Genomic DNA, 25,042 nt, shown 5'->3' with positions numbered 1-25,042 from the left:
TGGTGGGAGGTCAGCTGGTCTAACCCCTCTGCTCAGGCAAGGCCACTTAGAGCCCAGGGCCATGTCCAGACAGCTTTTTAACATCTTCAAGGCATTTTACATAGCAATTGTGATAAACATACCCTTGCAGTAATGCCTAAGCCCAAATCTTCTTATGGTTTCTCTTTTTACAAATACTTGAGTAAAACGAAGTACTTGATTTATAGGAAACACTACCTTTGCACCATCTTCACATTTTAGACCTTACCCGTGTGTCTCTGCATAAAGTTTGATCATAGACTATAACTTACTCTAACTGGTACTTCAGCCTAGTGGATACTGGAAGTAGCTGCACTGCAGACACTGCAGAGCCCAGGGATCACCGGATCCGACCTGTTCCCACTCAGACTAAATTGTAAGCATGTCTGCCTCACTTAAGAGAGTAGAGATGTATCACTCAGGGTGCATCTCATTCCTGGTAATCAAATCTTTGTGCAGTGTTTGTACTTCTCTGTTATTGGCTTGATACTTCTGTCTTGCAGACAAGAGAAAACATACTTATCGAAATATAAAGTGAGGACTTTTTTGTAGGCAAACTGTGCTTCTGCTGTATTGTCCCATTATATTAAGCCACTGTATTTAGTCATTGAGACAGGATTTATTGTCTTGCACGACAACAAATTACTGCCAGTCATTTGATTGACTTCATATTCCTGTTTGTGAGGTGGTAATTCCTCTTCTGTACTAAAATCTAAATAAAATTTTATGATGTGACCCTTTTCCCTGGTCAGCATTTATCCGGTTTTCTGTAGCTGTAGTTCTTCTTTGCAGGCTGAAGTTTCTTCTCTAAGTCAGCAGGGAAATCTGTGCTAGGTGTAGAGTTAGTGCTGAACACCTTGGGAGCCTGATTAGGTTTTATAGGTGATATGTAAATTCTAATAGCACCATGCCCCTCTGCTTTGCCAAGATAGTAATTCTATAGTAATTCTGGGGCTTCTTCTGCCCCAGAATTGTTCTACAGGGCACGTGAGCATTGGAAGGGTACTGACATAAGTTGCTGGAAGCTGCTGACATTTTCCTTTGTTTGAAACAGTCTCTTTCCCAAGTTGGTGCAAGTGGAAGAGTCAAGCAAGAGTCTTCTAAGTGTTAAGCAACCTCTATCAGGCATCGAAGGAGGGATTTGAACTTTCTGTAGTGTAACCCAATTCCACTTCAATTCTGCTTTAAAACCCTGGTGTTGGTCTGTTGGTACTGTGGTTTCCTCTCGGTTGGTGGTTCAGGAGGTCTGATGTGGCTCATACTGTTTTGGTTATTGCTCCAGTGGAGGGAGTCCTCTGATTTTATTTATTTGTTCTTTCAGCATATGCAGATGACTATCCAGGCTCTCCAAGACGAGCTGCGGATCCAGCGGGACCTGAACCAGCTGTTCCAGCAGGACAGCAGCTCCAGGACCAGCGAGCCCTTCGTGGCAGAGCTGACAGAGGAAAACTTCCAACGGCTGCACGCAGAGCACGAGCGCCAGGCCAAGGAGCTGTTCCTGCTCCGTAAAACCTTGGAGGAGATGGAACTGCGTATTGAGACCCAGAAACAGACCTTAAATGCACGTGATGAGTCCATCAAAAAGCTGCTGGAGATGCTGCAGAGTAAAGGTCTCTCAGCAAAAGCCACGGAGGAAGACCATGAGCGGACACGACGCTTGGCTGAGGCAGAGATGCATGTGCACCACTTGGAAAGCCTTCTTGAACAGAAGGAAAAAGAAAACAACATGCTGAGAGAGGTGAGTGACCAAAGTCAGCATTCATCTCCAATCTTGAACTCTTCTCTGTCTCCTATCCATTTCACAGTTGCAAGCAAAGAATCTTCCCTTCTCTATAAGTTGTATTTTACATGAGAATTGACAGAATTTGTGCCTATTTTAATTTATCTTTATGGCTTCCTTGCATGTACCTTTTGGGGTTTTGTGCTGTGGCCCCCACTTTCCCTGTAGTCTCCATAGGAAGCTGTGGAGGTGAATTGTCCCAAAGCCTGTAAAATGAATTCTTCTGTTCCATTGTAGTGTGAGAGAAGGTAGCTACCTGTATTTAGGTGAGAGCAGAGAGAGAAATCTTTGCAAGAGTAATGGATGATTGCTCTACAGTTTCCATGGAAACAGTGATCTTGCTGTGAAGGGTATTTGATAAAACTATTAGCTGCCCTGGATGCAGAGCCAAAAAAAAGATTTCTTAAAGAGACACTGCTGCACACATAGTAACCCCTTCTCACCATCCTTCTGAAAACAGAAAAACCATTGTTACATCTGTATTGTACCTTAAAAGAGTACAATGGCAGGCATAGGTTCCCAAGGTCTTCACTACTAATCATTCTAAACTAATAAAATATGGGCTGTATAGAATACAAATATTTTAGTCAAACGAAGGGAAATAAATGAAAGAAAATGAGTTATTGTGTAGCCAGTGTCATTGCATTTTTTGATATTATTAAATGCATTTTTCTCTTGTCAACCAGCCTCCTAAAGTATTCTAATATTAACTTCTGAAAGGCTGGTAATTCAGCATGGATTGATAAATATGTGTATACATGGATTCCCTAGTGATAAGATTCTGCATAAAGATTATTTTACACCTGTTGACTGAAGGCATGAATCGATGGCTATCCATGTGTGTGTACCATGTGTACCAATCTAATCACCTGTTCTGCATATTGGTGTCTATTTCATGGTTCAGCACTTTTCTGAAACCTCTACATGTACACAGGATTTAAGGCCTCTCTCTAAGAAGTCAGGAAAGCAAGGCCTGGAAGAGTTTCTTGAGATGAGTGTATGCAGCACATAAATACTTCTTAATACCTCTTATTCATATGTTTTCCAGTGCCTGACCCATTGTGCTTGTGCTCTTGCAAGCATTTATGTAAGAAAGCTGGAGCCCATTGCATTTCTGAGCCAGATTTAGGCCAGATTTATTTTTTTAGAGCAGTAATCTCTTGAGTGTCTGGAGTGAAGATAATATGATTCCAGAGTTTCTGCACTACAGTTTTTCCTTTATTTAGCAACCAATGATAATTCTGTTCCAATTCTTGTAACTATTTCAGGAAGAGCCTCAAATGGCTTCCATTTGTTTCTGCTCTAAGTCCAGCAACATAAATGAAAAGCTGTCAGGAGCTGTGCAATTTTTTAGGAATGCGGTTGTGTTTGTTCCTGCTGCTGATGAGTAGATGTTGAGAGAGAAGAATTCTTGTTTCATTCACGCCTGTTTGGAAATCATCAGTCATTTAAATCCTAGTCTTTATGGTAGAAGACTTCCTAGAGGAGGTAGAGATGAACTACTGACTTGAAAGCACCAATGCTATTTATAAAATGTTTTAAACTTAATTACTCCTTGCTGCTTACCCGGCTCTGATCCATTGAGAAGTGTAAGCTGTGTATAAAGTAATTTGTGGCTCAGACCATGGATGCCATGTGGGATCCAGCCTTGGCGCTGAGCACCCTCGTAGCCTCAGGAACACGGTGCCATATTATCTCCATATGGAGCTGGGTGACCACAGGAATGGTTTTGTTTGTACCTTGTGTCATCCTTGAGCTCTGAGCAAGGCTGAGCTAAGTGACCTCAGACTTACCTGCATCAACCTCAAGTCTCATGCCTGGGGCTCTGGCAGGCTGGAGAAAATCAGAGGAAGCTGCAGCTGACTGCATTGGACTGCCTGAGCACCCAGATGCTCTGCAGGATCTGGTTCACAGTTGCTATCCGTATTTCACGCTTGGAAGTTGTCTCTCATAGGTGTGTCACCTGTTAGGTGTGCCTGCATCACCCTCCTCAGCTGACCTTCTGTTATGTTCATCTGTATTTCCATAGTTACAGGTTATTTCTGCTCTTTGCTAGCCCAGATACTAATGATGGAATTTTTAAGCTGCCTTGAAGAAATTAATCTGCTTTCTTGATGGTTCTATATCTAGAATTCCCAGTATCTGGAAAGGCATGCTAAACTCTAAATACTGCTGTTGGAGGAAGCACTGGTATCTCAAAGGGATTTGCAAGAGCTTGGGAGGTCAGCGTTTATGTTTCATGCCCTAACACATTAGGAAACTTTAATAGCAGTTATAGACCATCTGTAGTGGTTTGGTCCAAAATACTCATCACCATCTTAGCAAAAGAAGTTCTGAGATGTCAGAATCCACTAGTACTGTTTCTGACTCTGCAAGGGTGTTAGATTGCTGATAAAATATTTGCTGAAAATAATACTAAAGATCTGCATCTTGAAGCAAAAAGGTATCCCTCAATTTTCCAACTTCGAAACCCACATGTAATCCAAAATGTGATGTTGAGACTCAAGGTCATCAGACAGTTTTTCAGGCAGACAGTGCAGCTACAGTGGCCAGCAGTATCACCTTGAAAATTAAATGTGAAAGAATTGATTTCTTCAGCTTTTGCTGTTGCCATTGTTGTACTAAAGACTGCACTAATTTCCTAAGGAAAATAAATTGTAGCAGAGGTCACTGTTGTGGTTCTGATAAGATTATAACTGTGTGCCACTCACAGTTTCATGTTGTTATATCCATTCCAAGTTCTCTCTTTTTCTAGGCTGAAAAATCCAGTGCTGCTTAATTGTTCCTCATATAAAAGATATCACATATTTTTGGTCATATCCCAGGGCACTGTCTCAGTCTCCCAAATCCAGATTATGGAATGGATTCTCCTGCAGCTACTGAGAGGTATCTCCATGAGCAATTTGACTCTCATGGGCTTTTCCCACTTGCCCTGACTTCTGAGGATCTCAAGAAATTATTCATATAAATCCACAGGAAGGATACTATATCCAGCATAGGATGTATTCAGCAACTGATACAGAGGACATTCTCTCATTAACACAGAGTAATGAAAACTTAAATACCTCCTTGAAAATCAGAATGCCCTGGCTTCAGCAGATGACAGTGTGGCTGCATCACATTCCTCTACCCTGGAAAACAAGCCTAAGCTTCATAGCTTATAAGAAAAGATGGCTGCTATTTTGAATACCCCTTCTTCAGTCTTAATGGCAATTTGGTATTCTAGACTTTACTTTCAAAACCAAAATTATTGTCATACCAGCAAGAAATACTTGATGAAGTCTAGCAGCTGGACTACAGCTTCCAGAATAGCTCCCGAGTTGCACTGACTGCATGAGTTCTTTGTTCCAGACTTGCCTGTTGCAGAGTTACCAGTCCGTAGCTCTAAAGATAACAAAGCTGGCTGCGCTCTTTTTGACAGCCTTCCTGCTCCCCACTCCCCAAAGTCCTAGATGCACTGATTAGAAACAGATTTTTCTCAGCTATGCAGATAATAGCCCAACTATCAGTGCAGCTTGTGGCAGAATATGATGTGACTGCATCCATACCTGGTGTTCTAAACACTGGGAGTACTATGGGCAGACTGAGATTTGTAAGGACAGCCCAACAGGGGCTGTAAGTATAGATGGCTGACCACAACCATTTACTTGGAAACAGAAAGAAGGCTGTTTATCCTGAAGGCTTGTGTCTTCAGAAGGCAGTTCTAGAGTCAAGGCTTGCATGTTACAGTGGTGTGGAACGAGGGAAGAACCAACAGGAGCTTTATACTTAGTGTCCAAAACCTGTTTGGTAGTAAATTACGGTTTTGACTTTAATATTTTATTTTTTTTAAATAATTGGGCCCATTCAAACAAGATGGATTTTTTATTCCAGCTGAGTACAAAACTGAATGAAGGAGTTAGGGATGGAGTGCTTAACAAATAAAGGGAGGTTTTGTATGTAAAACAGGCACTGAAATGGGTGGTTCATGAGGGCACTCCTTTACAATGAGCTTAAGGAAAGAGGCTGTGGCAGAAAAAGCTATGATTTCTTTCCTTTTTCAGTGTTTGTTGAAATGGCAAGCCCACAAAGTGCTGTTTGTGAAGTGCATCACAGTTATCTGGGATGGCCTTATTGCAAGGACCGAGCCCTCGCTGGAGCTGTTTGCAGTCGAACAGTGCCCACTCTGTTCCAGGACAGCGCTGAATTTCTGCCTCCCCGTGGGGCACAGCTCTGCCAGCGCAGCGAGCAGGCACACTGGGCTCTAACAGAGGTCTGTGTAGATTATTTCGATTATTATTAGCCTCAGATGATCAAAACTCGATCCTGTGGTGGCCAAAGAGCAGCAGCAAGGAGCTCAGTGAGAAGGGGCGGATGGGCTGTCTGAAGGTACCATCAGAGCCCTGCTGAGCTGTGCCCGGTGCTGAGAGGTTGTTTCCCTTGTCTGACCAGATTTTAATGAACTGTGACAAGTTCTGCAAACAAATTATTTTTCCATGGGTGTGTTAAAATCCTTCCCCTTTTCTGCTCCACGCTCAGAGGAGGATTTAGAAATTTTAATTGGAGCAATTAGAGTTAACTCAAAGAACACTTCCGTCCTGTGCCAAGATTTTGCAACATAAATAAGATACTTCTAGAGAGGGGTTTTGTTTTGCAGGAGTAGACAGATCCAGTAACTGGAACTCTTACTACTGTCATACTGGGGGGTATCTTTCTGTTGACTTAAAAAAATTAAGTTTCTGCTTTTTTTTATTGCTGCTTCATCCTTTTGACCTTTTAGAAGCAGATGGCAGGGAGAAGTGATTTAAACCAAGATAATTTAAATAGTTATGTCTTTATTAGAATTGCTTGTTTGGTCTGCAAGTAGTTTTAAAACATACAGAGGTTTTGTAGGTCAAAATTTGAGAAAATGGACTATTGCAACTTGAAAGCATGCATAATCTATTTTTTTATACACTTAAATTTTTTAAAATATCATTTTAGTTTGGGATATTCTGTATGTCACCTTAGAAAAGGATGACAGTTGAAAACGTTCAAATATATATGAAATTATTTTCACCTTTCCTCAGAGGTTGGTAGCTTGATAATTCTTCAAAAGTTGAAAAGTTAGGTTGGAAAATAATGTATTTGTTTTCTGCTTTTCCAGATGACAAAAAAATCAGAAACACCTTATTCTTGCATAACAAATTTCTGATTTTTATACATTAGTTAAATAATCAGTTACATTAGTTAAATTAGGTAAATGGAAAAAAGCAGAACTCCAGTCATCTGTCAGGATGCTTTTTCTGTATTATACTCATGGTTTTATCGAAGTGAAATATTTAATAAAATTTCTGTAGGCTTCTTGATATGCTTTTTCTAGCATGGGGTGTGAGTTATTTAATTCTTGAACTTATTTCAAAACATTTTTTTTTTATATGAACGAGCTAGCCTTCAACATAGAGCAAAATTTCTTACTGTTTCATTTTAGCTCTTCCATACCCTTCAGGTGGGATTTTTAAAACTATGTGAAACAATGCATAAATCTGTCTGGGGATTAGAGGTTTAAAATGCTCAAACTTCGATGTTTTTTGATGTTTTGTTATATTAGAAGATTTTCTTTGTCAATGCCTATTACACGATTTGCTTTGTTTACAAATTACGTCTTAGGGATGCTTTCCTTGGAGATGGTAACATTATCCTGCACTTTTCTTCAGTAGAAGTGAGATTTAGGGAATTTTGTTTCCACAAACGTGAAGCTTTGTAGTGGAAGGGAAAAAACTAAAAATACCACGAATAAATTGGAAGCTAATTTGAGTACAAAATGAGTGCTTTTGTGCCTTAAGTAAGAGGAAAGAGAGAAAAAATTAATAATAGCACATATGTAAATGAAGTTCTACATGATTAAGATTTTAATTTTTAATTGACTTTTCTTCAGCTTTTGAATTCACAATTCTGTAGTCAGATTTCAACACAATGGCTTGCTACTTGCAGCTAATTGGATGGTTTGAATTAGTTTCTCATCTTACCTTGCTTTTACTCTAATGCCAAAGTTTTGAGGGATTTTGCTTTTGTTTCCTGCTGATTGAAATACTGAGAAGAGCTGGAAGCTGTGCTTTAATTTTCACTTTAGGTGATGCCTTTGCTAACAAACTTAAGTGTCTTGATATCTGAGGTTTTAATTGGATTTAGAAATAATCGTCTCAATGGATTAATACAATTGCAAACCAGAGACGAGTTTCTTTAGCCAGGGGTAACTGAGCTTCAAAGCAACTGGCAGCCTCCATTATCAATGTGTGTGCAATTGCCAGCACATCTTTCAAAGTTATGCCCTTTGTGGGTACAGTCACTTTGTATTTTCAGGGAATTATGTTGACTGGGTTTGCAAATGCAGGAAATGACAAATGGAAAAATGCAGAAATAATTTCCGAAGGAACTACCATGATTGCTGCTTCCAGACTTGTGTAACTATATCACTTTAGCAGCAAAACTCTAATAGCAATGAAATAAATTCTACGGGACTCTTATATGTTCTTTTTTTCAGTTCATTTTTACGTCGTGCTGAAATAGAAGTTAAAATTACTGGCATCGAGCACTTTCTGAAAAAAATTTAATACAAAATCCTGAAACTAAACAATTGTGATAGTATCCAGTCACCTTCTGGCACCAGGTAGTAAAGATATTTATATAAATGAGTCATGCAGATTAAAGGGCTCTCCCACAGGTTATTTCATGCAACCTTCTGCTCAAACCAGCAATTTCAAGCGGTGGGGATTCCACAGCCTCTCTGGGCACCTGGTCCAGCATTTGGTTGCTCTCCTGGTAAAATCTTTTTCATATTAACAGGTCTAAATTTTCAGTGCTGCAAGTTCTGCCTATTGCCTATCATCCTTCCACTTCTGACAAGACTTTGGTTTCCATCATCTCTCCAGCTTCCAGTTAGTTCTAGAGGGCATCAGGCTTCCCCCCAAGCCCGTTCTTTTCAGCTGAACAAACACTTTTCTCTCGCTCTCTCCCCTTCATGCTGTGTTCCAGCCCCAGCTATCCTGGTGCCTGTCTGTCAGAATCTCCTCAGATTTTCAGTGCCTTCCTTGTTCTGGGGAGCCCAGAAGTGGGCACAGAGCTCCAGCAGTGGTCTCACAAGAGCTGCACACAGGGAAACACCTGCTTCCCACCTGCTGGTTGGGTACTCTTGCTAGTACAGCTCAGGATGGGCTGGTCTGGGGGTTTTTCCACATCAAGGGCACATAGCTTGATCTAATGCATGTGTTCCCCAATTCCATGTACTCTCTAAAGCTGCTGGGAGGGCTGTCCATCCCATCGTTCAGATCACTGCTGAAGGCACTGCCCACTGGCCCTCACACTGCTCATCAGCACCGCGTGGAGCCTGGCAGCCCAGCTGGTTTCCCACCTGCTTTGTTAACCACTTACCCAGTCTGTGTCTCACAGATTTGCCTCCAGGGATGCTTGGAGGCCTTTAGACACAGAACACCCATTGCTCCCCACTTAGCCACACAGCCAGGTACTTCACTGTAGAAGAAAATCAGGTTAGTCAGGTATGATTTGTCCTTCTACACAACTAAAGATCTATTTTATCTTACATAGCTACTAAATAATTTTTTAAAATTAACAATGATCATTAATACTGAGCTGATGGATGCTCCTGGTTGTAACATTTGCATTTCATTGTAATTAATTGGAACTCGGTTGCTAAAATCTAGGTAGGCATGAAAGCCATCTGAAAAACTAAAGTTAGGGTACAACAGATATAACATTCATTTAGTAAGTCTTGGAGGATGAAGTTGGAGAATAAAACCAAATGCTTTTTAGTCAAAACTGCCCAGTCCACTGAATGATACAAAGATCCAGCACAGGAGATCATAATTGATTACACAAAGATATGGCTAGTACAGTTAAGATTTAAAAAAGCCAGAATTATGACTGTGCTTTTAATTACACATAATGTTTTTTGCCGATTTTTTTAATAAAACAAATTAATGTATCAAATAGCATGTTTTTGTTTCTGTGTGGAATGTGCTACCTGATTATCCAAGCTTGGCAGGAGATGGAAGGCATGTCCTTTATTGCTTTGGAAACTGCTTGTCTTGTGGCTACTGGGAGGTGAGTTGCTGAATTTTGAAGTATTTAGCCTACCCCACTACAAAAGCATCATTGCTTGAAAGTGCACCTTCACATTTGTTCTAAATCCCATGCAAAATCGGACACAAGAGGAAGTGGGGGAATAACAGTGAAGGATATGGCCAGGTTGTGAAGGAAGAAAAGATTTGGACTAAATTCAACCTTCATTATTATGCACATGTGTATAATTGACAGTGATAATACTGCTCAGGATTGGGGACTCCTTCAATTCTAAACTATATTCTTTAATTTTGAATTCTTTTCAAAAAAACCTCATGGACTTTGTAACTATTTATGGTGAGGTAAAACCACTTTATCACAGCTATTCTTTACATATTCAGTGTTCTCAGTGTGTTTGATCAGCTGTTCTATGTAATTATGCTGACCAGGAAATTGTTGTTTCTCCTAGGGGTACTGTGCTGCCTTGCAGAGCTACTTGGCAGATGTAATAATGATCCACACCTTCAGTTCCTATCTGTTTCTGTGGTAGATTTTCTTAAAAAGGAAGATAGATATTCTTAATAAAAAATTAAAATGAAATATGAACTCCAGCTCTGGAGAAGGTGCCCACCTTGTTTAGAACTTCTGGCTAATTCTAGCCTTCAATTTCTAGTTATTGAATCTTAATGGTTTTTTTGAACAGAACAACCTATTTTGGAATTTTATTGGCTGTGAATGTACTTTAAGTTGCAATCAGTTTGCACCATAATTTCTGTTTTTCCTTTTTGCTATCACTTTTAAATGAAGGAGTCATTGAACATAGAAAAGCAATAAAAACATAAAGGAGATTTAAAAGAGCCACCCCTTGTTATAATAATTGAACTTGCACTCAAAGGTGCAAAGATACTAAATTTTATTAACCTATTAGGGAACAATATCAGTTACATAAGGAAGTTCTTAATGTGGGAAAGTAAAGCAAAGGAAAGATCCTGTATTACTTTATCAGAATGGATAACCTGCAAGGAATGAAGGATTGGGTTTATATTTTTCTGATTCTGGTATTTGTGTGTGGCCCTATGTTTTTAACTGCTGTGCAAAATCCTGTTTTACAGAGTAAAATCCTAACTTTCATTCATCTGTGGGGTGTGTGTCCACGACAGAATCTGAATACATCAGAGATATGATCTATTAGTATTTTTCCATTCTGCCACTGAAAGACATGGATGCAGCCTGTATTTCCTAATTAAGAAGGGTATCTGTGCCCTGCTTTCCTTCGGCAGCCGCTCTTCAATCTGTGTTCCAGAGAGCCTCGGTCTGCCTGTAGCTTTTTTTTCTTCAGGCTCTTCAGAATCACAGGCATGTTGCCAAAATTAAGCCCTTACTGTGCAGTCAAGAGTTGGGAGGTGTTATTTTTCAGCAGGTTATGTCATCCAAATCACAGTGGAATTACTTAAGATGATAGAAGTAGGACATTTCCTTTGCTGAAGTGCAGAGCATCACTTCAGACAGAGGAGACACAGGCATTTCTCAAGAAGAAGCTTGGAAGAATTTTCTCTCTGGGAAAACACTGAGCCATGGTGGAAGCAGGCACTGTTGTGTCAGCATCCCTTTACAGACCTGCAGTTCTCCTGCTACGTATTCCATCTATCCCATTTCCACAGCAGTAGCTGGTTTTATATTCTCAGGTCAGAAACCGTGTCTCTCCACAAGTGGAAATTACCTAACTGCTAAAATAAAAATAATACAGTGTCCAAAATAGATTTATGGCGTAGTAATTTTTGACCTTCTTATCCTTTGTTTTCTCAGTTTCTAAAAGCTCACAAGAGTTTGTTGTAATTTCTTTGAGTAAATCCATTTTGGGAATGTAGGTACAGGTAAGTAGAAAAATAATGGCACTGCTTCATTCTGGTCTATATGGTGCCAGTAGTATTTGTGCAGAGGCTCTCAAGTTATCTGTTGACTCGAGGAGAAACAAATATATTTAGAGGGGTTTTCAGGTTTATTTCTTCAGGAGGATTTTTTTGATTTCAGAGAATGCCACCATACACTGGGAACACACTTGTAAAAATGGCTTCTCAGAAAATACACAAATATCCTCTTTTAAACCAGAGCAAGTTCTATTGGATTTCCTTATTATTACCATTCATGGGCATCAACTTATGCAAATGGTCTTAGGCCAGACTTCTGCAAAATTCTTCTTGTGGCCTTTGTCATGTCCCAACACATTTCGATCTTGCTCACTTCAAAGCTATGTAGGAACACTTAACAATCTTAAAAGTAGTATTTCTGAAAAGCACTGTGCAACTCTACCTTTTTCATTCAAATAATTAATCGTGGGGAACAAGTTGCATGGATGACTGCCATACAAAATTTTGACTCTTCACCTTGTCTATTGAAAATACAAATTTGTGGATGGCTTTTGGGATTTGTCTTTTAGTTGTCTGAGGGGAGTGGATGGATAAACTGTATGTGTGGGCACATAACACAATTCATTTTTAGGTTAACTGGCATCACAGCTGGTGCTCTGTGGGCACCAAAGTATTTTCCTGGCATATAAGATTAACACTCTAACAGAATTCACCTTCCTACAGTTAGCATTAGAGTGTGCTCTAAGGACAATGCCATTTGAAGACAAGGAGTGAAAGAGTGTAGTAGTTTCTATTTTGTTTCTCCTCTTTTTACTTATGTTGGCTTGAAACCCCTACTTTATATGATAGAACAAGTTGTTTGAGCTTTCGATCATTTTATGCCTTAGCAAGCAGTTGGAAGCATGCTATTTCTGTGAATTTACATCAACAGAAATATCACATGGACTTTGTGTCCTCCTATCAGCATCCTCTGAGCTTCTAGAGCAGTGTGCTGTACACTTGTGTATTTTCAGCTGTGCTCAAGGCCAAGTGAAGAAAGATTTTCATCCTGTGTAGTTCAGTGTTGCCACTCTGGGGTAAAAAACATTGGAAAAAGAGAGTTAACAACAGCTGCACCTTAAAACTTGTTGAAATAGAAACCACAGCGTTGCTGTTTTCAGTAAGCCTCTAGTCAAATGCATCATGTTTATGTCTTCTATGAGAAACTATCAGGAGTTCAGATTAGTTTAGCAGACAGATGATAGAGCTTTTTAGTAGACCCAGCTGTCATTTCAAGTTTATTTTGAGTAAGTGGGTAGTCAAAGGTGCAGTTTCTGCTGTGCCTTTTTAACTGCGGCTGGATTTCTGTTGAATGAGCTTTTGGCAGTCCTTTCTGTGATATGAGAAGTGATAAAATGTATGACAACATCAGAAAGCAGCACTGAGTTATGCTCTGTATTAGGAAGAGAAGCTTCTAGTAATTATGTTTGTATTGGGACACTGCCATTAGTGTAACTCTTGCTTTCATTTCTGCTGGTACAGGAAATCCATCGTCGATTTGAGAATGCTCCCGACGCGGCCAAGACAAAGGCTCTGCAAACTGTTATTGAGATGAAGGTAAATGATTGTGTTTGGGCAGCAGTAGAATTTGGAAAATGGGTTTTCACATGAAAGGTGAATCTACCAAATACCATATGCTCCTGTCAGTCTTGTAATTTAAAATAAGTATATATTTTTGTACGATTTTATTCTCTGTTATTATTTAATTTGTTATTATTGATTACTGAAAAGACAGCACAGTAGAAACTTGTCTTCTTTCTGCCTGCAGCAGCAGATACAGATTTCTTGCAGTCAACCGAGAGTTCATTATATTACAAGAATGGGAATGATAGATTAATATGAAAGATTTGTGGGTTTTAAGAGTGGGTTCTTTTCTTCTTATGTTATCAACATTTGAAATACTGCTCTCCATTCTGTGTATCAACAAAGTTAGCAAACTCAACACCCACTTAAAGAATGGATCATATAGCTAGAAATATCTGTATGCCATCATAAACCTAACTTTTCTAGATGAATTTGTGATTGAATTCTTAAACCATTAGCTTAAGTATTTAATGGACTGATGGCAATTGGCCAAGAGCTCAAGAGCCACAATCAAGTGTGTGGTTTGCACAGCTTTATGCAATCATATTTCATATTGTATTGCTCATAAAGTACATCACACAGGGTTTGGACAAGTGGAGTTGAAAAATCAGAAACTGTCTTAGCGAGCTGTTCTTTTCCACTTTGTTCCCCTTCTTTTTCTTTTATTTTCCTTCCTTTTTTCCGCTGCAAATTTTTCCATTCTGTATCAGTGTTTTCCATATTCATATCCCATCTTTCTACTCTGCAGCCTTTCATTTGATGTCACTCTTGTATTAGTCATCTTTGTGGTCCATAGTAATGAAAACTAATTGACCATGTGGTAACATTAAGTGTCTTTACTATCAAAAGAGAAACCCATGGGTATTTCTGGGAAATGATGTGAGCACTGAAACTAAATACTGTTGTCAATTGCAGCATATCACTTCACCTTACTACCTCTAATTTTTTGTTGCAAAAATCTACTTTATCAATTTTTAACTTAAGCATCAAACATTAAGCAGGAGATCCAATTAGATCTTCATAGTGATGCTTTTAAAAAATCTCATGAAGGAAAACCTGTATATGTAAAAATCAGCTTTTTGTCCAGCTGTGCTTTGCTTATCAGACAGAGAAAAAGTTAGAAAGGTTTTGTTTATGGAAGTCTGCAGTATAGTTTCAAATCAGATCTGTCTTTCAGGAAAGACTAAATATTTTGGGGAAGTGAGATAAGAAAAAATAGACTGCTTTAAGAGATTATAGTTCCTAAACACATATCCATGATCGTGGGTATGCATGAAACTCTGTGTGCTGGATGAATCTGTTCTTGCTGTTCCTAACACAAAAGGCCTGTAAAGAAACAATAAACCAGGTACACTGAATACCTCTGATCACCCTGTAAAACTAGGAGGATAATGATTGATTGGCTTTTTTGTTTTTCCAGATGGTTATTTTTAACCCATTGAAATGTTTTATACGTTGTACATATGAGCCAGAATACTTGAGAGACTCTTAACTGCTTTATCCAATCAAAACTAGCTAGTTGCACATTTTCCTTGCTTATGGTATTTGCTTTTCTCCATTTGTGACCCCACTTAAATTAACTAGTGGCACCAACCCAATTTTTTGCTAGTCTTGCCATTTTGCTGCCCATTCAATTAGAATTAAATTTCTCCGGTTTGAGCTGGCTTTGAAAAGGCAACTTTTCTTCATGTTCCTTTATTTATTCATCCTACACGATGTTCCTGCCCTGGTTTTCTTTCAGTACTAAACTCTTGCTTTCCTTGAAAGGTTAAAAAAAAAGTAAATTGAAAAATGAGTATCTGAGCACTCACATGTAAAGAGTTGAACACTGATTTCTCTAAGAACTTCCTAAGTAAATTTCAAGGGCAGGTAATTTATTGGACATGTATCTCCTTTGGTTTTACTCCAGTGGTTTGTTAACAAATCTTCTAACTGTGTGTCTTTACCTGTCCCCTCCAATCATTCTCAGGATTCAAAAATTTCTTCCATGGAGCGTGGCCTCCGGGATTTGGAAGAGGAGATTCAGATGTTGAAGTCAAACGGAGCCCTGAGCACAGAGGAGCGTGAGGAGGAAATGAAGCAAATGGAGGTGTACCGTAGCCATTCCAAATTCATGAAAAATAAGGTATTGGCAAACAAATGGCAGTTGTATGCTAAACCCAGCTTGGTGAACAGAGGAGAGAGGTGTTCATGCTTTAGTTAGGAGGTGTGGTCTGGCTTCCCAGTCCAATGATGGGAAACAGAATTTTATTTAATACCTGCTGTGAAGCCACTAAATTAACTTAAAAATATTCAAGAAAATTTTAAATTCCAATTTGAAAAGATTATAATGGTGTTTCAGTAAGGTCAATGGCCCAAGTTCTCCTTTTATTGTCACACCTGATTTTCTTTTCTTTCAGAAAGATTTTTGTGTTTATTTTTCGACCACTGCTAATCCATTATTGGTTCAGGTTTTGTTTGGTCTAAATTCTTTCCAAATGTAGTTTGTTGAAAAAAGGATATTTTTTTTGCAGCTGGTACTGTATAACTGTTTGGCCTTTTTATTATATAAGGGCTGAAAAGAGCATGAACTGTCACTAGATTGGTTTTCCATTACACTCTCCTTCCAGTAGTGGAGCCAGCATGAGAGCAGAGTCTACAGCAGTGGTGGTGCTGGCATTAATTGATGTTGTTTGGAATACAGGACAAGTACAGCAGTGAGAGATGTTGATCCTCACATGTAAAGATGGACACTGACTGTTGAATTGTCTATAGGCAAAAGTCAATTCATTCTTTGTTACTCAGTCTTTTAGTGGGTCCTAAGATTCTTTAGTGAAGATTCAGGCCCTCTTGTACAGTAAATGTAAGGATATTGTGAGCAGTCCTGCCTTTCTTAATTAACTTATGTGTACTCCCTGCAAGCAGTATACAAACCCTGGAAAGGAGGATGAAAATTACTCTGCTAGGTCCTGAACAAGTGTAACCTACTGCTTTGTCCTACTTGAAATTATGGGTCAAAAAAGAATGCTGGATGAAGTGTCTTGGAGAATCTACTTGCCCTGAAGTAGAGACATGTACTAAGTTATGTGATTCTTCCACTTGCTTCACGCCAGTTCACTGAAACACCTCGACATAACTATGTCTGTTCTTACTTTTGCTCTTTATCCCACTGGGTTGCTTCTAGGAACTGAAGGTACCCAATTCAAATTAGGAATGGGGAGAAGATTACAGCACCACTTCCTTCTGTCTTTTCTTCTTGCTTTCCTCCTTTCATTGTTAGCAACTCTTCAATTACCCCTTGTCCTCTCCCTGTGTGGATCTGTAGATCTGCTCAGCTACTTGACTGCTGGACCTCTTCTGTCTCCTGTGTCTGCTCACTTATTTTCCTGCAGAAAATTTGCTCCTTTTTGGTATCTATTTGCCCATGACTCATGGCCATGTCCAATCTTGACACCTTGCTGTCCTACCTTGTTCTGTAATTGCACAGCATTTATTTTTTCAGCGTTGTATTGTATAAGTAATTTGTGGCTGTAGCTTGACAATTAACATTATTTCTCATAAGCTGAAGTATGTCCTTTTTCCTGTTGTAATTTCCTTATGAATTCCAGTTTCAAAACCGTTGGGATAAGGGCCACATACTTGACATATGTAAACCATAACTATATATCTTTTGTTTCCTAATCAAATTCTTGTCTGGCAGCCTATATGAAATGACACAGACATTAAACTTTTGAGAAGACTTAATGAAGAATGGAAGAGAAAATGAGTGACCAGTGTTGATTCTTCAGTTCTTTGACACTTGTAGTTGCTTGGACTGAAACAGGCTGACTAGAAGCTGGCAAATAATAAATATTTAAAAGCATAACAATGTCGTGACAGGTAGAGCAACTGAAGGAAGAGCTAAGTGCCAAAGAGGCTCAAGGGGAGGACCTGAAAAAAAGAGTGGCTGGTCTCCAGACCGAGGTCTCTGCAGTAAGATCTCTCTTTTGTGTGCAGTGGCCATTCACTGGGGCTTGCTAGCTCTCTGCCTTCTGGGGTAGCTTTTCTTCTCTTACCTTCTTCATGACTGGATATAACAAGTAGAACTAACAGCCTGCTCAGCCTTGTAGCTGCCTTTTTGTTCACATGGTTTTGGTGTCCATAAATAACACCACTCTCCAGCTGAACATCTGTATTTGTTTTGTTGCTGTTTTTTTAATGGTATGAGCTGTTTGAGCAATAACCTACTCTTCTCTACTGAAGCAAATTTTCAAAAGTATTCAGCACCCATTTTGGGGACAGACTTTCAAAGAGATTTGCTTTTCCTAGTTAAAAAACCTAATTTGAAAACTTATGTTGAACCCTCTTAACATTGTTTCACAAAAAATACCGAAAGCTGGATGCTGAACACTTTTAGAACTGATTATTCCATTTTAGCAGCATGAATTTAGGTTATTCCTTTGCTGTGAAGTTAGAGTTTCACTCAAAAGAGTGAACACCGTTTCTCACCAAGAAGAGGGATGTGAGCACTTGATGCTGTCTTAGCTTCTCCTGCAAGCTGGGATGGTGTGTGCTGTGTTCTTACCAAAGAGCTTTAGCACCTTGGCAGTAGCTCTGAAATGGGGGTTTCTAGAGATGAGAACTTAGGGTGCTACTTGGGAACCCTAATGTAATGAAATGTGGTAAGCAGCTCTTCTGCAAGGAGCCCAAACAGAAGCTGTCTGTCTGAGAAAGTTTTACTGCGATTCAGGCTACCTACTAACCGAAAAAGTTTGTGTCATCTGAGATTTTTTAAGGGGGCTTTTTTGTTTAGATACTCTAGAAAAGATAACCAGCTGTAAATAATTCAGCTCTTCCCAGCAGCTGTTCTGTGCCTGGCACTATTGTGCAACTGGGGGCTGACAGCAGGAATAGTGCTGCTGACATCAATACCTTTGTGTTGAACTGAAATAGGTGGCAGAATCATCCCCTGTGCACATTTGCTTTTAGTAAAATGTGAAAGAAACAACCTAGCAGGTTTGAAGTGAAGTGAACAATAAACTATTGAATAGTTCTATAAATTCTTACATACCTTCTCATTGTGCTATTTCATGAGTTTGAGAGGTTTTTTGAGATGCATGTCCTCCTTCTTCCCCATTTCCTCACGTACACTGTTTCACACTGGAACACAGGAGTCCTTCATTACATATTTTGATGCCATTTTAATACTCTTTGGTAAAGAGTTTTCTTCCTTTAATTGCCCATTATTGAATCAGTGTTTTCAAGGTAAAATGGCATTCACCCCAGCTTTTTTTCTCTCAATTGTTTCTACTAATATGGGCATTTATTCTAATTAAAAACTGTAAAAATGATTATAAATTATACTATTATTTTGTTCATGTCATGTTTTCAAACACAAAGAGTGACCTGGACAATTTTTTCAGTTTGTGTTGTCCTTTAATTTCTATTTTGAAGCACTGGACAATGTACTTCTGGGGATAAGGGATTTTTTTTTAAAACTTGAATAACCCAAGCAAAACTGTTCAAGTTAAAAAAGGGAAAGCTGCTCAGTGTGTAGAGACATGTCCCCCTCTGCTATATAATATGTAGCAGTAAAACATTGCTATTCTGTGAGATTTATAGGAATAAAATCAGAAAGTTTGTTGTAAACTTGGATGTAATGCTACATTTAGACTTCCTAGTCCTCTTTAATTAATTTTTTTTTTTTTTTTTAATATTCAGACTTAATAGAAGTCTTCCTGGGTGATGATTGCACTTAAATTGATATTTCAGCTCATTTTGATGCTTTATTTTAGCATTTTTTTACTGTTTGCCTTTTGAAATAATAATCCAACCTACATTTGTTAAAATAAATTTGTACTTCTATACTGATTTAATTCACTAAATTAAATTTAGGAAATTTCTGTCTACAAATGGAATTCCACAAACAGTTTTCCTGTTGTTTTGAGGAATATATGCATCTGCTTTTAGAAGCTTCCATAAACTAGAAGGTGTTTCATAGAATAAAATGCTGGTTTTGTAAGTAGTGGGAAAAGTAAAAGGGTCTTTACATCCTGTGTAAGCATGAGGCTGGATTGCTAGGTGAAGAGCTGGAGGGCAGCTTGCTGATTTGACATTTCAGAGCAAACACTGTGCTGCTGAGAGACCTGTAGGTATCTCATCTGCTCTGACCTTACAGGCTAGGGGTACTTTGTCATTAGGGTTCTGCTTCATCTTCATTAAAACGTCATCCCTGAAACGTACCTGGGTTTGGTTAGTCCTTTGGAAGATGAATTACAAAAAACTGCCACTATTAAAAAGAACCTCCCTTGAAAAATTGATGACATTGCTCCCCTCTCTTTTTCCTTCTCTCCTTTGCTCATGACACAAATTTTTGCCAGCCTTTCACTCAAGGTAACCTAAGGCTTCATAGTTCTGTGGGATAATTTAACAGTACCATGGTGTTTGTCGATAGTTATGTGTGTTTATAGTGATTTTTGTAGGGAAGTTATAAATTATTTCTCCCTTTGCCCCTCCTTTCTTTGTGTTTCAGATTGGTCAGGTGAAACAGGAACTGTCGCGCAAAGACACCGAGCTGCTGGCCCTGCAGACCAAGCTGGAGACCCTCACAAATCAGTTCTCTGACAGCAAGCAGCACATTGAAGTTCTCAAAGAGTCCCTTACAGCTAAAGAGCAAAGAGCTGCCATCCTGCAGACAGAGGTGAAGTGGGCAATTCTGTGCTTGTTGCCTGTGCACAGAGAAAAGCCATTATTTCTTCTGTTCCTAGGTTGTACAGGCCCACAGCCATCCAGTACTGCTTGTTCCAGGCTCTTTGTGTCTTTGATTATATGGTTGGCTCTCTAGGCCAGGGGATTGATCTAAATACAAACATGTGTGTGTAAGTGCTTGGCTGAATTAGGAGTTGCAATGTCTGAGCTGGGGGGATTTATTTGCAGGGACCTTGTAGCTAGAGGAGAGAAGAACAAGGAAGATCATTCCAATAGCATACACCCTGCAGAGGCTTCACTGCTGCTGTCAGCATGGCCAGGAGCTCTTGCTTGTAAGCCCCTGAAATATGGGCTTTTGTGTTTTGTGATGCATATTCCAAGGTAAAGGAAAAATATTTTCTAAACTGTGTTTCGATGACAAATGCTTAATAAATTCCCGTATTATGTAAGATCCAGGTGTACATCTGAACATCAAACAGATTATAAATGTAGCATAAACGTGTTGCTTCTGGACATTCTTGAAGAGCAAGCATGAAATGTTGTGTGCAGACAGGATTTCATTCACGGCCTTGGAAAATTGTAGTGTTAGTGGAAGTCCAAAAGATGGCAGTGATGCATCAAAAACTTTGTGTTTTTACAGCTAAAAGAGTCAAAGAAGCCAAAGGAGCTGTGAAAAAGGCATGCAGGAAATTTGTGGGTGACACTGGTAGAAGCTTCCATATTACAGGAGCATAAGAGAACTGATCTGAACTTTCTACCCTAATTTAGCCAAATTAGCCTTTAGCCAAAATTGGTAAATCTGTGGGTGCTCATGGCCTTGTCAACATGTAGTAATGAATTTACATGGAAATATCTTTTGATGTTCCAGGATGGCTTTTCTGATTATTCTCAGATTTATGGAGAAGTTGAAATTTCATCAGTGGGCATAAACTGTGAAAGCTTATACCAGTTTACAATCATAAACCTCTTGTTAAATTTGTTCATTCCTTTTTGCTAGTTTAGGAAGGTACCCTAGATTAGTGCATGTCTATTAAAAAAAAAAAAATTAAATTTCAAACTATCAGTGAAAGTAGGTGTTAGGTAAATAAACATTTTCAAAGGCAAAATGCAGGCTTTGATCCATTGCAGTCATAGAAAAGGATATAGATATGTTAAACGTGCATGTACTGTGGCAAACCTACAAAGCTAGAAGCACATTTCTATTCTCATTTTTAAGTAATAAATAGTGCTTTTCTACCCAGGAGAGGTGAAGTTCTTGAACAAATTTACTTTATTAACAAACTAAAAGACTTTAGTAGAGGGTCATAATTTCAGCTGTTATGGTAGATAAACATATTTATTCACTTAAAATGTCCAGAATTGAAACAGAACATTTAAAACCAAAAAGGCTTGGTTATATACCATTGATAGATACTCTTGACAGTTATTCACAACATCTTGATTTTATTTTAGCTGAAGGCCAAAGTACTTCTTTAATATAGAAAATTATTCTACTCTCTAACTTGTAATATTACTAAATAATCATTGAGAATATTTGTTCTTCACTGGCTGCTTCCAAATGAGTTTCTCATGTAGCACTACAAAACCAAACTGGATTCCTCCTTCCAAGAAGATATTTATACTTTTGAAAGATAGTCTCATCTTTTTCACCCTGGTTGGAGTTCTTGTCAGAAAGCTCAACAATTAAATCATCACCCAGTTACCTTTTCTCTGTGTTCACAGGTGATCCTCTTAAGTATAGGATTGAAACATGCTGAGAACATACAGCACTGAGATGTTTGTCACTGCATCCTGTGATGATTTGGATTTTTTAAAGGAAAGGATATCTTTCCATAGAAGGATTTTCTTTGGGAGTGGGGTAGGAATGTGAGATCCTGCTTGGCCTCACTTCTTGACAGCACTGCTCAGTGTAAAAACACAGCTAGCTTCTCTCAAGACCCTGGAGAGAGTTGTGAGGAGGAAGAGGGGTGCAGTTTCTGACAAAAATTGTCAGACATCTTCAGAGGGGATCGGTATTTTAGACTCATATTTAAATAAACATTTGAAAATAAAAGAGAATACCTTCATGAGCCTCTACCTCTTCTTTAGTCTTCTGTTAAAGAAACCTGCCCATAGGTGGGGAATAGTGTCGATACAATATCTCAAAAATGGATTTGCCACCTGCCACTCTAGAACTACAAACAACAGTGAGCTGTTTGTGGGGTGTTTATCTTGAGGGCTGCTGGGTGGAGAGAATATTGTGGTTAACTTTTCAATTGGTGAATAAACCTTTAAAAATAGCTCTAAAATTGTACAGTCACTTTGTAAACAAAACAAAAAATAAGTTAGTATTTATGCTGGAATTAAGGCTTTATCCTTATAAAGTTTTTACCCAGTGAGCCCTTTAGCTTAGGTCAGTGCCAGAAGTTATGTGGCTTCAGTGGGAAGTTGCCTTAACCAGCGAGAATGTTCTCCTTTATTTTTGTACACTGCCTAAGCTGGCATGGTTCTGTAATTGGTCCATTCCTATGGTAAATTCAGATTAATATTCAGTAGAAAAATGAATCTAATCATGTGGAAGTTTTTATTTGCTTTGAATGTCTCAGTAGAACATAAATTTTTCTAAGGCTCTTTCTTTATTGGGGCTTTTACTGGCATTTTGAAACTGCAGTAGACTCTGGCAAATCAGAGACAGAGAGTGGATTACATTTAGTGAGGAGTGTCCAAATGGGAGCTGGGTGTTTCCAGTAACACTGCTCAGCACCAGCTACCTGAAGACCCAGTGCTGACACCTGCCAACACTGAGGTGAGCTCACAGGACTGAGTTCACTGTGCTCAAGTATTCAATGTCTCGTGCTAGACGTTGTGGAGGAACAATTGAGCTCATTTCTGGCCTGAGCAGGCCTGGGAGCAGTACCTCTGTCCTGCACTGGGTTTTTAACCCTGGCAGGAAGCACCAGGCTCTGCACAAAGCCAGGCGTGTGCACCTCTGCTCCATGGCATGGCTGTGTAATGTGACTCAGCTGTCTGGACAGCTGGAGCTCAGTGTTCACAAAGAGCTCACTCCCATCTACAGACCACACTGGATATTGCTGCAACTGGTATAAGGGGCTGAAGAGTCAACTCTAATCTAGTTAAAGAGAAAGATCAATGGCAAAAATAGAGAATTAAGTCTTGTGAACTACCACTGATTCAAATCAGTCAATAAACATAGCTTTAAAGTCTTAATTACAGACTGTGCTATCAGTAAAAAGGCTGAACTCCTTTTTTGTATTTATATGATATGTTTGCAAGTTAGTAATGGAATGTCACGAAACTGATCCTTTTTAAAATGTGCTCATTCTTGGAGACGTCACCTAACAATAGCTCCAGAAGGTGAAAAGCAACTCTCAGCTCGCATACCAATTTTAATTTCATGTCTCTGTGCATTTCTCAATGATCTTTGAGTGCTGACATAGAATTACTTCAACATCTGCTTTAAAAAGTGGCTGGCTCCTGTTAGAAACCTTTGCAGGCTCTGAGCACACATTTCAGGATTGGTATTCCATCTGTTCTTTTTGCTGCCTCTACTGTAGTCATACCTACAGAGCATTAAAATTTAGAATCTTGCTCTTACAGAGGAATTGGGGCTTGGATATAGCATAGGGAAGGTTGTACCTTCGGGTGCCACTGGATGAAGTATGGTGTGGTTCACTGATCTAAACGATGGTTCAGCCATGGTCTGAACAGGTGACAGGTAGATGAGAAGAGCTACTCAGGAAAAGAGTAGCACACTGTTTTTTCTAGGCATCATGGACATCTTAAAGTGGGAATCACCAGGGTCAGAATACCCTGCTTGCTACTGTACAGTGGAGATGATCATAAAATTCAGAAAAAACCCTTGTTTTCAATCTCAGTCCTATTAATGCAAGCTCCTGAAACTCAGGAGCACAGTGAGAAACAGAGTGAGGTCTGAGACTCACTGTGGCTGGCTGAGTATTTAAATGATTTCCCTATAGTTTGGAAATATTCTGAATGCTAAGGCTGTCATTACAGAATTCAAGATTCTAAAAAAGGCTTAAGATGAGATTTATATTAAATATTACTTCATTTATTGCGCTTATTTTGGTAGTAATTTGAGCTACTAAGGGATGAATTTTCCTTAGAAATTTGGACTTCTACATGTTTCATGTATGGCCAGACCCATTAAGAACAGAGACATAGAATGTTATTTACAGCTACTGGAAAACTCTGTGAAGACAAATCCGGGGTTCCCAACACAGTTCTTCATCTAGTGTTCTTACAGTGAAGGATTTGAAGTCTTGTGTGTGGTATCCACCTGGAGAGAGGTACCTGTGGCCCCTGTGCCTGGGGGGGGCTGTTGTGTTCAGGGTGTGCTTATGGTGCTGAAGCTTCAGGGGCAGCTGGGTGAGCCCGCTGTGGCAGGAGGGACTTGCCTGAGCTGCCCTGTCAGGTTTAACCTGCCATATGCAGTTAAAGACATGGCAGTCCATTCCTGTGAAAGCAGTTAGGTTAACCCAGGGTTAGGACAACACCATCCAAGACACAAAATTCAGGAGAAGGGGTGTCAGCACCTCAGTAGCTGTTTGCCTGCTCATTTCTGTGTACTGAGAAGGTCCTGAGCTGACTCTGTTGAAGTTGGCATCACCTGACTCCCACAGACCTCAATTCTTGTTGCTGTGGGAGGATGCCATGCATAAACTGAGCTGACATGAATAAACAAGTGCAGTGTTCTGCCAGGAATAGTGCTAAGGTGATGATTGTGTGTCCTGCCAGCCTTTGAAAATACTTTTGAAAGTGTTTTCTATGGTTTCCTAGGCAAGGACCTCACACAAATAAAACCAGGAATGCAATTTACCCCAAACCATAAGCTAATATAGAGTTCAAAGAGAATAATCAATCAGAAAATTGAAAGCATTCTGTGGATAAATTTCTATTTGCAGATGTTCTCTTTTCACTTAATACTGTGCTGTAGGCATCTGGACTGTCTCAAATATTTTGCAACACAACTGTTGAGAGCATTTGGATTTTCTTGTGAAGGAGATTTTCAGTTTCCCTTCAAGAATTAATA

The 25,042-nt window shown here is 39.2% G+C and overlaps 1 protein-coding gene across 14 annotated transcripts in view; it reads left to right on the top strand.

The window, feature by feature from the left end:
* ERC1 (ELKS/RAB6-interacting/CAST family member 1) overlaps positions 1-25,042 on the top strand; it is a 282,238-nt gene that overhangs the window by 60,016 nt on the left and 197,180 nt on the right. For 9 of the 14 annotated variants that reach the window (XM_039570268.1, XM_039570267.1, XM_039570266.1 and 6 more), the window contains exons 3-7: positions 1,340-1,756; positions 13,225-13,299; positions 15,296-15,451; positions 17,185-17,268; positions 19,817-19,984. In XM_039570268.1, coding sequence (XP_039426202.1) covers positions 1,340-1,756; positions 13,225-13,299; positions 15,296-15,451; positions 17,185-17,268; positions 19,817-19,984 — 900 coding nt within the window. The remainder of the gene's footprint in view (positions 1-1,339; positions 1,757-13,224; positions 13,300-15,295; positions 15,452-17,184; positions 17,269-19,816; positions 19,985-25,042) is intronic. The other 5 variants (XM_039570271.1, XM_039570277.1, XM_039570270.1 and 2 more) reach the window with 1 other exon arrangement.

Source organism: Corvus cornix, chromosome 1A (assembly GCF_000738735.6).
Source record: "Corvus cornix cornix isolate S_Up_H32 chromosome 1A, ASM73873v5, whole genome shotgun sequence".
NCBI classification, from domain to species: Eukaryota; Metazoa; Chordata; class Aves; order Passeriformes; family Corvidae; genus Corvus; species Corvus cornix.
Note: the sequence above shows the minus strand (reverse complement) of the source record. Positions and strands in the feature narration are given on the sequence as shown.